The 14961-nt window shown below is 32.4% G+C and overlaps 1 protein-coding gene across 1 annotated transcript in view; it reads right to left on the reverse strand.

The window, feature by feature from the left end:
• Positions 1 to 5449: 5449 nt before the first annotated feature.
• MOXD1 (monooxygenase DBH like 1) overlaps positions 5450 to 14961 on the reverse strand; it is a 113063-nt gene continuing 103551 nt past the window's right edge. Inside the window, exons 11-12 of the mRNA XM_051997756.1 lie at positions 11323 to 11491; positions 5450 to 7123 (exon numbers count right to left, since the gene is read on the reverse strand). Of these exons, the coding sequence (XP_051853716.1) occupies positions 6935 to 7123; positions 11323 to 11491 (358 nt within the window). The 3' untranslated portion in view covers positions 5450 to 6934. The remainder of the gene's footprint in view (positions 7124 to 11322; positions 11492 to 14961) is intronic.

Below are 14961 nucleotides of genomic sequence, written 5' to 3' on the forward strand. Positions count from 1 at the left end.
ACTCCCTCAAACACACTGAAATCTAGTGACAGTAACCTTCTTGATGTTCTTTACACGGAAAGCTACATCTCCTAACTTCAGATGTTTTCCTGTGCTTTCCCTTTGGAACACTCATTCTTTTTATCTTTATCTCTTTATTTTCCTGGTCTCCTTCAAGTCCCAGCTAAAATCCTATCTTCTACAGGAAACTCTTTATTCAATATCTCTTTATTCTAATGTCTTCCCTTTGGATGGATTAGCTCCAATTTATCCTGACTATATCTCATTTGTATATAGTTGTTTGTATGTTATCTCTTCCATTAGACTGTGAAATCCTTGAATACAGATTTAGTTTTTTTTTTTTAAACTTTCTTTGAATAACACAGTGTCTGATACATAAGAGGCATTTAATAAATGCTTATTAACTAACTGATCTACTAAAGTCAATGTTACTTCATTTACCACAAAATTGAAGTTGAATTAATTAATTTAATATACTAGCCTGCATCTCCTTCCTTTTACTTATACATGAGGTGTCAGCCTCAGCTATTTGAAGTCAGCTATATTCCTGCCACTAGTGCCAAACCAACACCACCATTGTCACAAGATTAATATAACTTTCTTTTTAAAAACACATTTTTATTTATATCTTTTATTTTTGGACATCATAAAAATTATCTTTCATTTCCCAGAAAGCCATTACATATAAGAAAAGAAGAAGAAAAAATAACAAAACTGATAAATATATTGAAACATTCAGAAAACATATGCAAAGGATCAGACATATGAACTTCCCACTTCAGCAAAGAAGATATCTTCTCACTTTTCTTCTTTGGAACTATTCTTGCTCTTTATATATTTCCAAAATTGATTTTTTTTGGTTTTGTTATTCTTTCCAATTGCATTGATATAGTCCTCATGTATATATTACTATTCCCATCTTTTGTCATTTTTATCAATTTTCAGAATATGAGGTGAAACTTCTGGATTGTTTTTATTTTAAATTGCCTTATTTGATATCATATTTCATAATCACTCAATAGAAATATTGTAATATCTGGACTAACTCTCTGAAGGATCTCATTATCAGCCAGAGTTCTTGATCTTAGAAGAGGAATGAAGAGGCAGGATTCACCTGAATGGTCAAACATGGAGTCCATTTATTTCAAATTCTCTCTGTCTTATATACCCTAATACTCTTACATAACTGTAGCATACTGCATGTGCTAATTGCACATAAACAGCTTGCTATTGTATGTAGATGACTCTTTGCCACTTGGTGGCAAACTTTTTTTTCACATTTAACTGATGAGATCCTGATTAACTAGGTAGGATTAGTAGAGAAAGACTGAAGAATTAACAGAATTATTTCCTCAGGAAAACAGGAAAGGGCAAAGGGATTAGTTTAATATTATAGTCCTACCCTCCATGGAGGTCATCCAGTCAGAAATCCAAATTATGTCAAACCCCTAAGGCTAAATTTCTCCCTATAAATCTGTCCATGTCTCATGCCATCTTTGTTGGATCCCTTTTGGGGTTATAGCCCACCATGGCACTCTGCCTCATTGTGTCTTTCCTCTCACCCCGTGCCAAATGGTGTCTTTCCTAGTATTCCCCTACTATGCCTTAAAGGGTCTTACAGCTATAGCTATAGCTTCCTAAAGCTACCTAACCCTTAGGTGCTATATAGGAGTTCTGTCAATTAAGGGCATATTACAAACCACATGGAGTATTCCCTTTCTCCTGGTTAATTGTGAATTCCACTAGGGAACTTGTCTTTTCTATTGTTAATTGTTAAAATCTCTTTCTTAACAATATGTACTCCCAAATTTATTTCATATTTACCTTCCCTATGTGTATTGTATTTGTTTTATTTTGTCTGTAATTTCTCATATTTAAACTTACTTTTTGTCAAAGAAAAAGGCCATTGTGAATTCTTCACATGACTGAATCCCAACATTTGTTGTCTACATCAGTCTCATCATTTGGTGCCAAATTCTGATTATGTCATTTGGAACCAGCAGATGATCTTTTAAATAACATCATAACCACTTCTCTTCTTATCCTAGATATATTAATTTTGCATATAGAAAAGCTATGCAGGAACTTTTCAGTTTCATAAAATCCAAATTTATCTTTTGTCTTTGCCTTTATCTAATCTTTGGTCAATAATACACTTTGAACCATAGCAGTGAAATGTACTTCTCTAATTTTTAATGATATTATCTTTAATATTAAGATCATATTTTCATTTAGAGTGATTGTGAAATATGATATCAACTGTTGATTTGTGACTAATTCTTGCCATATTGCTTTCTGGTTTTCTTCAGAACTTATTGACTTTTAAAAAGCCAATAAAAACTCAGTCAATAAAAATTTATTAAACATCTACTATATGCCAGGTTCTTTATGAAGTCTTGGGGACACAAAGAAAGGCATAAGACAGTCCATGCCCTCAAGTTGTTCAACATCTAATGCAGAGAAGACAATACATAGAAAAATAAAGCTAAAAAGTGGTGGTTGAGTGGGAAAAAAGCATACTGTAGACCTACAGGTAGGGTGAGAATGATCTGAGAAAATGAGGATTACAGAGTTGATTTCATCTTTCAGAATGGTTTCTGGAAATCATGAAGTATAGAAAGGTAGCAGGATAGAAAATAATGGGTTGAATTTACTGCACAGCTTTTCTACTCAGTCTCTCTCCTTTTTATTCTAGTCTCTGATTATCTGTTAATGCTCACTATATTATATATACATATGTGTGTGTGTGCATATACATATATACATATATATACATACACATCCATATATAGATATGTATATGTATGTATGTGTGTATATATATATATGCATATATATAATGCATATGTATACATATATATATATATATATGCATATATATATACACACTCTCTTTATTCTCTACATTCCTCATGGAATTGAAGCTTCTAAAGTGCCTATTTTGAGTTCCTCATAATAGTTTATTCTTGCAAGAGATAGAAACCATAGAAGTATTTCTTCCATGGTAGGAATTTTTCTAAATTGCTGATTGTATCTTTTACTACCTCTGTGTTGGGAGGCAGATAGGTAGTTAAGCGGATAGAGTTTTGGGTCTAGAATACTGGGAAAGAAGTAGTTCCCATGTTATTATTGGCTTGTTATGGCTAGGGTTTATAAATGCGCTTATCAGAACAAGTGCTTATAAGAAATTAAGCAGTCAGTTCAATCAAGTCAAGTCTTCATAACTCCATCTAGGGAACAAAGTAAATAGAATGCCAATTTTGGAATCAGGAAAATCTAAGTTCAAATTCAACCTCTGATACTTACTACCTATGTGGTCCTGAGCAAGTCACTTAACCTTGTTTGCCTAGATTTCCTCATCTATAAAATGAATTGGAGAAAGAAAAGGCAAACCACTCCATTATCTTTGGAAGGAAAATCTCAAAGGGGTCACACAGTCCAAGAATACTACAATGACAAAAAAATAACAAAATAAACTATCTTGCCTCTTTTCAAAGAATGTGGCTTTAAGAAATGTTCTTATCTCTACTTTCTTACAGAAGCATATAGAGAAATCAATACTCTAAACATCCTTGATATTACCTGGGAAGTAGAGTATCTGTCAAGTGAGTATGGATGCTGGGAGTGAAGTTAAGATCTTTATATGAACTCTGACTATATCATAAGGATAACCAAACAATCGTAACAGTTGACTAAAAAACAAAATCTCATAATAATAATTCACTTTTCCAAAGCACTTTAAAGTATATAAAGAATGTATCCCACTATGACAAAAATGAGGAAACTGAGTTCAATGAGTTTATGATTTTTCCTATGGTCACATAATAAAAGGTCAGTTGGTATTCCAACTAAGGTATATCCAATTAAAAGTTCAGAGTTCTTTCTCTCACATGATGCTGTTTTTCTAGAAGATCCCTTTTTCTTCTGACATTCCATGTTTTGATCTTTGGAGACATTGTCTTATTAATAAGTAAATGGAGTGTTTTGTATTAAGAAAAATAATTTACTTCAATCCCAATAAAAGAACTCTTTCATTGTAAGGAAACATATATACTGATGTAAATTCCTTTTGGTAAGATAGTTTATTCTGCACCAATATGTAAGCAGAGTAGAACTCATTCAGCTGAAAGTAGAAACACCTGGGATCCATAAAAATAAGTCTTTCAAAAATGTTCCAAGGGAAATTTCTGATTTAGAATGGAAAAATAACTAGTTGGAGAGAGGAGGCTATGATTAGCCTTTTTGATGACAAGCTATCATCAGATATCCCCATTCTCCTACCTAGAGCTGTCACACCCCTTTTCTGAAACTAACCCCTCTTATCTGGAATCTTCTATTTCTGGAATCTCATAGGCTAAAAAATTCCCATTTCCTGAAGAAAATGGCACTTCTCTACCACATTAGCTTCAAGGATAAGAGACCAAAGAGGCCTAAGCAGGACCTTGTCCTTCCCTGTAAAAAACCTGATCCCCTTGAGCTGTCCTGACACATGGAGTAGAGACAGATCCAGTCATTCAACCCAATGAACTGGAAAAAGTTCGGCATAATGAACTGCTAAAATCCGGGAACAGACTCTTATGAGACCATTGTGATCTCCCTCCTCCTTAAAAGATCTCTGAGTCCCTCTAATATGATCGCTAATTTTATCTTTTCTTTACCTTCCTAATCTCATTTTGAAAGGGTTGATTCTGACCCCAAAGTTGGAATTTATGGGCTTCTCTTATTAGGTCAATTTCTGAGCCTGTTCAGAGGAGGGCATGACTTTTCTGTTGTGGTAATCTGATTCTTCCTTTGTGTTCCCTGGAAATGGGGTGCAAGGTGTCAATTAACTTGCCTTTAAAATTACCAAATAAAAAAGGTTTCTTATTTTCAGTTTGATTGCCTTCATCTGGATCTTATTGCAGCAAATGAGCCCAATAACTTCTTTCTAGACATACCTTGACACATGCCAGACTAACAGAGCCTGTCTTCCAAAGTAAGTACAAATGAATCAATGATCTTAAAGATAATGTCACTGGGTAACTATGAAGCAGAGATATGTTGATAAATAGTTGATAACTGTCTTTCCATAAAAATGTAAACACAATAAACTTTTATATTTAATCTTAATCATTAACATTTTCTCCAATAGTTTCCTAAGTCTAGATAATCAATAAAATATTGTCAAGCCCTAATTTGTAACACTTGCTTATCTCTGAAGTATAAATGCTCACACCAAAAATTTAACAATTAGTGATCCAGATAGGAGATGACTCCAGTATGCCTCTCTCAGGAAGTAGAGACGGAATGAAATTAAACTAAAAAGAAGTTTCCATAGGTTTGTAGAGTCAGATTGAGTATTTCATGAAATTGATTAGTTGATAACATATTTCTCATAAAGAAAATTTTCATAGAAAGTTGTAGAAACATATAATATTATAAAAGAAAAAATCAAAGATCAATAACAATATATTTTATAAATATTACAGAATTTTAATCAAATGATTCATTGCAAATACATAAAGGAAACATTTCAAAATATTATGCATATGAAAGGCTTTATGTGACATTTTCCAGAAGAAAAACAGCTTTAAAATGGCATCAATAACAGCAACATATGTAATTGACTGGCCTAGTAAAAGGAATACTTGTTTCACTTGTACATCTCAAAGAGAGAACAAGATACCACAGGTAGATTTAATTATATTTAGTTTATTAATACTATCCTAACATAAAACCATTTTGAAAATGTGGAAATGTATTTGAATTGCATAGAAATCAATGTTAATCACATAAAAAGAATGTTATGTGGGTATATTCTGGACACAGAAACTGAGGGAGCTTTCTTAAAGTAATAACTGGTTTTATTAAGGAAAATTAGTTCATTAAGTATGCATATAAAAATAAATCTACAAGAGCAATCAGGGCTCAAATTCAGTCAGTATTCAGTAAGTATGACATGCTAGCACTGTTTTGGCAGCATGCTACATAGGTTTCCCACTATTACTTGCTTCTCATCTATGAATGTCAGACTATTTTACCCCTGACAAGGAATCAGAGTAAAGGACTTCTCAACAACTAGTCATCAGCAAGTTGAGGAATGCTTTTCGTTTATGAGTCTACAAGAAATCACCTATTGTGTACTCTTAAAGTTCCAGAAACTATATAGGTGATTTGAGCACTCAAGGTAAAACTCATAAATAGGAAAGTGAGGAAGGCAAAAGGAGAATTATGAGATTGTGGACTATGTAATCTCAAAGGAGAACTGAAAGAAAAGTGAAGAGTATAACCAGGCCCTTAAAGAAAGAGTAGACTTAATGTGATATAATTTTGCAATACTTGGGAGTAATGAAAAAAAAAAAGAGTGAAAAATTAAATATAAAAAGAGATACAAATAAGCTTAAGAGAAAAAGACAAACATGTAACAATTGAAAGAGGAAGTAAGAATAATAATAATAATGTGTATCAAGAATAAGGAAGAAAAGTGGAATGAAACTTGCCTCAGTTTTTTTTTTTTTTAGATAAAAGATTTTTTTTAATTCATAAGAGAAAGCCCAAATTGTATTAAAAAACAGAAATTAAATTAATATAGTCAATATTTAAAAAAAAACCTGAAAATCAAAATACACAAATATCCCATCTTTTCCTTATTCCCAAAGAAAGATTTCATTTCATGGAGTGTTCATTTCACTGAATGTCATATAGCATTTAACATCTCTGGAAAATAGGAGAAATTGGCTGACTGGTGTACTCTAAATGAGCTAGAATAAAATAGGGGTGGAAGTGAGTATCCTAAGAAAAATAAACTGGGCAGGGGAGAGAGCGAAAAGGACTTCCAAATTGTCTATGACCTGTGATTGCATCTTAATTATTCATTTTGATCATGGGAAACAAGAGTGCAAACATATTCTGTGCTTGCCTGACATAGAGAATATCATCAAGTACAATCAAATTATTATACATAATGCCTGATGCTCACTTTGTTGCTGAAGATAAGAAAGAAAACAATCATCTGGAGAATAACATTTGGATATAAAGAGGAGGAAGATGAGGAAGAGGAGGAGGAGGAGGAAGATCCACACACAAATGGCTCTGGCTTATATGGTCTTTCAACTTCCGGAGGTAATGCTGTCATTCCTTGAATCTGAAATTAAACAAATAGAAATGAGTATGTCTTTTATAAAATATGATTGATGGTCATAAATTTCCAGGCCCTAATCAAACACCTTCATTTTGCTGATGAAGAAATTAAGACCCGAGACAATTAAATGACTTACCCTAAAGGAGTAGTAGACTTTATAGTCAGAATTCTTTCCATTGCTATGTGCTTGCTACTGACTAGCTAGAATAGAGCATCCAAATTTCTATATGGTCAGGGAGATGAACAGCCAAAAGAAATACCAAAAGCCAGCTTTGGATAAATCAGAGGTCAATTCTAATCTTAAAAATATTTTACTCCTTGTTTCTACCTTCTCCATCGAGTCTAAATTGGGAGATAAAAAGACTCTCCTACATAATATGGAGAATTAAAGTCTTTAATGCATCAGAAAATAATAATTTGGTATCAACTATGTGTAAGGTACACCTGTCAGATTGGCTAAGATAACAGGAAAAAAATAATGATGAATGTTGGAGGGGATGCTGGAAAACTGGGGCACTGATGCATTGTTGGTGGAGTTGTGAATGAATCCAACCATTCTGGAGAGCAATCTGGAATTATGCCCAGAAAGTTATCAAACTGTGCATACCCTTTGATCCAGCAGTGTTACTTCTGGGCTTATATCCCAAAGAAATACTAAAGAAGGGAAAGGGACCTGTATGTGCCAAAATGTTTGTGGCAGCCCTGTTTGTAGTGGCTAGAAACTGGAAATTGAATGGATGCCCATCAATTGGAGAATGGCTGGGTAAATTGTGGTATATGAATGTTATGGAATATTATTGTTCTGTAAGAAATGACCAGCAGGATGAATACAGAGAAGCTTGGAGAGACTTATATGAACTGATGCTAAGTGAAATGAGCAGAACCAGGAGATCATTATACACTTCAACAATGATATTTTATGAGGATGTATTCTTATGGAAGTAGATTTCTTTGACAAAGAGACCTAACTCAGTTTTAATTGATAAATGATGGACAGAAGCAGCTATATCCAAAGAAAGAACACTGGGAAATGAATGTGAACTATTTGCATTTTTGTTTTTCTTCCCGGGTTATTTTTACCTTCTGAATCCAGTTCTCCCTGTGCAACAAGAGAACTGTTCGGTTCTGCAAACATATATTGTATCTAGGATATACTGCAACATATGTAACATATATAGGACTGCTTGCCATCTAGGGGATGGGGTCGAGGGAGGGAGGGGAAAAATCGGAATAGAAGGGAGTGCAAGGGATAATGTTGTAAAAACATTACCCTGGCATGGATTCTGTCAATATAAAGTTATTATAAAATAAAATAAAATATATAATAAAAAAAAGAAAAACAAACAAAAACTATGTATAAGGTACTAGAAGTTCTCTGTCTATATCCTCAAGTTGTTGTTGTTGAATTGTTTAAGCTATTATGTCTGACTCTCCATGACCCAATATGGGCTTTTCTTGGCAAAAACATGAAAGTAGTTTACCATTTCCTTCTCCAGCTCATTTAACAGATGAGGAAATTGAGACAGATTGGCTTAAGTGACTTCCCAGGATCACATAGCTAGTACCATTCTCAATGCCCCAATTCCTGCATACAACAAATCAAAATGTATTTTAAGTAAAATTTTAATTAAGTGAGAAAGAGAACTTTTACTTTCAATGGTAACTAACATTATAAGGTCTTAGATTTTAAGAGCTATGTAAGTGACATAGACAATAAGGGCCATAGTCACCAAGAAAGGAGTTGATAATTTTAAGCTCAATATAAAAAAGAACTTAACTGATTATAGTAGTCCCAATGCAATGGGCTCTTTGGGAGAAAGCAAATTAATCATGACTGAATTGGTCAAGTAGAGACTGGATATATTTATTGAAGATACAATTCATGCTTCATGTAGGGGTTGAACTAATTAATTTTTGAATATCTTTCCAAGTTAAAATTCCATACTTCTATAAGATTCTATTATTCATAATGAAGGTTGAACTTGCTGAGGGCTAGTGGGGGAAGATGGGGAAAAGCTGATAAAACTGGGATAAATGGGAGGGCTTACAATGGAAGGAAACTACATAAGCAAAAAAGTATAAAATACATGTGTCATCTTTAGAGGATAAGAAATGAACAAGTTTGGCATTCCTATAGGGTTTGATTAAAGATACAGTAGATAATAAGTCAGTATAAAAGAGGAGTGAATCAGATCATGCAAAATTTAATTACTATGTTCAGAAATATTGCCTTTAAATAATGAGTTATTGAAGGTTGTGTAAAACAATATTTTAGAAAGAGTAATTTAATGATTAGGTACAATATGGAATTATGAGAGGAAAGAAAGAGAGGAAAAGAGACAAATCAGGAATCTGTTAGTTATTATAATCTAGATAAAGGAAAAACTACAAAATGAACGATTCAAAATAATTTTAAAATCCAAATAGCTAGGAATTATCTGATCAGTCAATATTCAGGGTTCATATTAATTGTAGTGGTTGTTTGGTCATTCCGTTGTGTCCAATTCTTTGTTGCCAATTTGGGGTTTTCTTGGCAAGAATACTAGAATGGCTTGCCATTTCCTTCACCAGCTAATGTTACAGATGAGGAAATTGAGACAAATAGGATTAAAGTGACATACCTAGGGTCACATATCTAACTAACTGTCTAAGACCAGATTTGATCTCAGGAAGATGAATCTATCCATTGTATCACCTAAGTGTCTTCTTTATAAATACATTTTCAAAACATTCTTTGCAAAAAAACAAGGGATATATTTCTTGGAGAATATTAGATATTTATTGTTCACAGTTGGGTTGTGGTAGTGAGAAAAGATGATACCATCTAATTTAATGTATAAATTTAGTGCAATGCCAAACTTCCAAGAGCTTACTAAATAAAATAACTGTAATTTTATTTAAAGGAACAAAAGTCTAAGAAGTCTAAAAGAAATATTAAAATAAAGCAGAAAGGATGGGAGCCCCACATTACCAGATGTCAGACTATATCATAAATCACTAAGTACCCAAATAAATTTTAACCTGTACTTTTAAAAAACATAGATAAATGGAGTAGGTTATATCAATAAAACCTAAAAACAATTAAACATAACCCAGAGACTGATAAACTAACACATAAATCATTGAAGAAATGATAATTTATTTTCTAGATGGGTTGAAAAGTAGAAAGCAATTTGGCAGACATTAGGTTTAACATAACATTCCAACTATATGCCAAAACAAGTTCCAAATCGATAAATCTATAATCTGGAAGGTTACATCATTAATAAAAAAAAAAAAAACCTCTAGGATAATGGTAAAAGTGATTTGAAAATGTGAAAAGTGATGGAAAATGCATAACCAAAGAGAGTATAGAAGAGAAATTATTGATTGGAAAAGACTTTCACATAAAACATTTCTGTTAAAGGACTGATATCCAAGATATATAGGTAATTGATACAAAGAGCTGTCATTCCCATTAAATAAGCATTAGACAAATGATAAAAAGAATTCTCAAAAGAAGAAATATAAATAAAATAAACAATCTTGGCTTTTGGATCTCTGTTTCATTCAGGAGTCAAATGGCTTGAGTACAACTCTGGGTTCAGGTACATATTGTTTGAGTAATTTTAACTTGTCAGTTTCCTCATAGTTGTCAGAAAATTATTTTACAAATGTTAAAATGCCATGTAAGTATGAGTTATTGTTGAATCAATAAAGATTTGGTTATTATTTTGTGTTGGGAGAGAGGACGATTCATTTCTGACTCAAACTTTGCACCTAAGTAACTAGTAAAATGAAAATATCAATAAAAATAAAGAAATCAAGAAGTATTCTTTTTGACAGGGAATAATAATGAATTTGTTTCTTAATAACAATTTAACAATCAATAAACATTTATTAAATTCTTGCTATGTGCCAGTCACATGGTCTGAGATGGGGGAATACAAAAATAGGAAAAAGTCTCTCTGTTTTCAAGGAGTTTATGATCTAATAGATTAACATGTTACATTTAAAAGGATACAGGTATATCCACTATTCAGGAAGGAATTAGAGTCTTTGGATTGGAGTTCAAAGGACAAGTTATCATTTGGAAATGTTTCTCCCTTTATTACTGAGTAACCCTTCTCCCCAATAAAATAGTATCTTTTTTTCTTCATTAGACACTTCATTTGTAGATACTTTGTGTATTCTTCATCTAACAAAAATAAGGAAAAGCTTACCGACCACTCTGCATTGTCTGTCTTAGAACATCTCACATTCACAGGCAGCCCAAGAACAAGTTTATTGAAGGATATTCCATCTTTTTTAGACCATTTAAACTTGTTCATTGCATCCATGAAAGATAAGTTTTTATATTGCTTAGGACTCTTGATAATGAAAGGCCAAGTCCTGGAATTAAAATAAGTACCCAAATTAGACATAGTCAGAGGAAAACCAATAAATATTGCCCTTACCAAGGCTCTTGTTAATTTTTCAAACATTTGAGAAATAAAATTACATGATCAGGTTCATGGGCCCAGAATCAGATGGTCTATGAACAAATAGGGATCTAAACAGAAAACAAATAAATACAAACAAATAAAATGGAGAAAAAATTGTCTTAGGTTTTTGCTCTCCCTTGTTTCCTTTACTTAATACCAAATCATCTTCCCTAAAATTCTACTTTAATGTCAACGTAACAAATAGCATATAGGTAAATCTTGGTTCTCAAAAACACATTGGAAGAGTCCAAGCTCTTTTGGAATTATACTTTTGGGTTCTACTAAACAGAAAAAAACTTTGAGTGTGAACCTAATGATGGAATTCATGTCTGCTGTACAGGACTCTGTCATCTAATCTTGGAGATGTTCACAATCAGAAGGCCAATAATTGAGTGAGATGTTGTTGTAAAAAGGTTGGGTACCTTATTCTATTTTAGAGATTCAATCATATGCATGTTTTGAATCACTCTGTGGATTGTTTTTTCCTTCTCAGCAGCAGTCTATGCTAGATAAAACTTCACTCTGAAGTCTTATTCTACTAAATAAAATTAGTTGAACTGGTTTATAGGCCTAGAATTAGATGGTCTATGAACAAGCAGGAATCTAAACAGGAAAGAAATATGTACAAACAACAAAATGGAGAGACATGATTGAACCTATATGTTAGGAAAATTATTTAGCAGAATGAAGGATGGACTAGGAAAGGGAGTAGTTTTTGTTAAGCAGACCTATCATAAGGCCATTGCAATGGTCCAGGCATGAAGTAAAGTTGGAAAGAGAGGAGGGTTTTAGGGAAAAGAAAATAAGTTCAGTTTTGGATAAATTGATTTTAAGATGCTTACAGGATAGTTTAAAATGCAAGATTGGATAATTCAATTTGAGAATCAGAGATTATAATTGATTCCATGGGAGTTGATGAGATCACCATTGTTGTTGCATTGTTCATTGTTGTTGCTCTCAAAAATGCCTCTTGCACATGAAAAAGACCCTTTCTTGACCATTCAAAGCAAAGGACATGTCCAACATATACAATCACAGTGGAATTTCACAGTCAAGTCTGAAAAGTTCCTAGTAAGTGTGAGCATGTTCTCACACTCCAAGATCATATCACTGTATTCTAGAGAACACAGAAGTCAACAATGTGCATTCAATTATGCTAGTGATAAGCTAAATTACCTAGCACATATATTCCATTGTTATGTCTAATTAGTTTTTTGGTTTATTCAAAATCAAATTTAAGTTTCAACCACTATAAGGAAAGCCTTCTTTTTAATTAAGAAATATGCAGAGTTTAGATATGGAATGCTAGATTTTTCAGAATGATAGTGATTTACAATCTGACATATGAGTTGAATCTATAAATGCAAGAAACACTAAAGATGTATTTTTATAATACCTACTTATAAATAAGATCTTTCTTTACTCATTAAATATGTGTACATGGTCATCTGAGGCAATTTCAATTTTTTGACTCATCACCTTACATTTCATTTGTACAAGATCTTTTCTATGAGTCTGAAGATTATTTTTCTATTTATTTTTTGTGTTAGACCAGTGCTATCATTGGTAGGGAACTCCCAGTATAGAAATCCTTCCAACGACATAGACTGACAGCTCATAAGTAACTTATAATTTTAGAATTGTCTGAGGCAATAGTGATTTGCTAAGGATTATAAATTTGTATTTTTTTAGTGGAATCATCTTAAAACAAATACTTGGTCTATTCAGGATGTCACTCTTCATCTATGCAATTGAGCTTATTAAAATAGCATTATTTCTTTGAGGAGACACAGAATGAGAACAGTAGTATGTAATTTCTGATTTTGTAATTTTTCACCTTCAGGCTCATTTTTGTTTAATGGAAGACCCCTCTTTTGTTCCTCATGCATATTTGATAAATTAATAAAGGGGAGAAAAATATTTATTAAGTCTTTAGTATGTGCAAAGATTTGTGCTAAAATCTGGGAGGAAAACAAGACAGTTACTAGTTTCAAGGTACTCATATATTACCAGCTATAGAAAACACATAGAGGAAGTTTTAGCTTCAAATCAGATGGAAACACGTATTGGTTCTCAAGGTGAACCAGTAGAGCAAATGGTGATACATCATCTTTAATGCCATTTCCATTCTTTTGAGTTACATGGCTACTGAAAACTTTAGAATAAGGTAGCATTAAAAATCCAATCAAATCCAATCAAGAAATCAAATCCAAATACAGAGAAATTACACAAGATCTATATCATGATTGAATAAAAAAATTTGTAATGGACATATAACCCATTGATGATTCCACAATGTTAAAATTAATTTAAATTAATATTGGCCTTTTGGGGAACTATTTCTATTACATATAGCTCTCTTTTAAAAGTTAATAACAAATTTGGGAAAGCTTTTTTTCAAAAAAGAGAACAATTTTTAAGTCATATCTATCTTTCAACAAACTATTGTTGTACATATTTTAAAAAAATAAGAATCTAGCTCACATATACAGGAAAATACTACAAATGTCACACAAATCAAACTGCTAACTCTTTAAAAAACCACAAGAGGGCACTGGCATTGCTACCAACAATCTGCAGCACAATTCCTTATAGCTGAGTTTTTGTGTATTATTTTGTTTTGTTTGCCAGTAATATCCAACACAATGTCATCTTTTTTTTTTTTTAAAGAGATGATCAAATAAATTCAGGTTTTGTTGCTATTTCTGAAAAAAAATTCCATTTTCAATCACCTTTTATATGTAAAGAACTGATCGGAAATCAGTCAGTTCAAAAGTTTAAAAAGTAGCTCACATTTATAGTACTGTGACATGAACAGGTGTGAATGAATTTAGCACTTCTTGCTAGCCTTTATTTCTAAATCATTTTAATAATGTAGATGGGAAGAACAACAAAACAACTAAAACTAAAGGTAGAAAAATTAAGATAAACAAACTTGGTCCAAAAGATGCAAAAAACCCTTTCCACCACCCTGCTTCATTATAAGAGGAGAAGGACAATAGCTATGGAACACTACATATTATGTCATTTTCCCCAGTGTGTTGGATATTTTACTGAATATTTTTTTTTCTTATAATAATAAGAAATAGCTTTTGGGGAAAGGGAAGAATGATATGTTAAGAAATACATTTTGGAAAAAGGAATCTAGTCCACATGTACAAGGATGTAGAAACAAAGGATATTGTTAAAACATTTTAAAATCTTAAATGATTATAGCCATTTCAGTAATTTTTGAGGAAAACATTGGACAAGGAGATTAGCTGCAGTCTGGGGGAGGAAAGAAGGAAAGAAATCACCTGTTGGCAGAAAATGATCTGACAATAATCATTTACTGAATTTGCCAGAATACTGCTTCTTTCCTAATAGCTAATAATGTCT

Source organism: Antechinus flavipes, chromosome 4 (assembly GCF_016432865.1).
Source record: "Antechinus flavipes isolate AdamAnt ecotype Samford, QLD, Australia chromosome 4, AdamAnt_v2, whole genome shotgun sequence".
Lineage (NCBI taxonomy): Eukaryota > Metazoa > Chordata > Mammalia > Dasyuromorphia > Dasyuridae > Antechinus > Antechinus flavipes.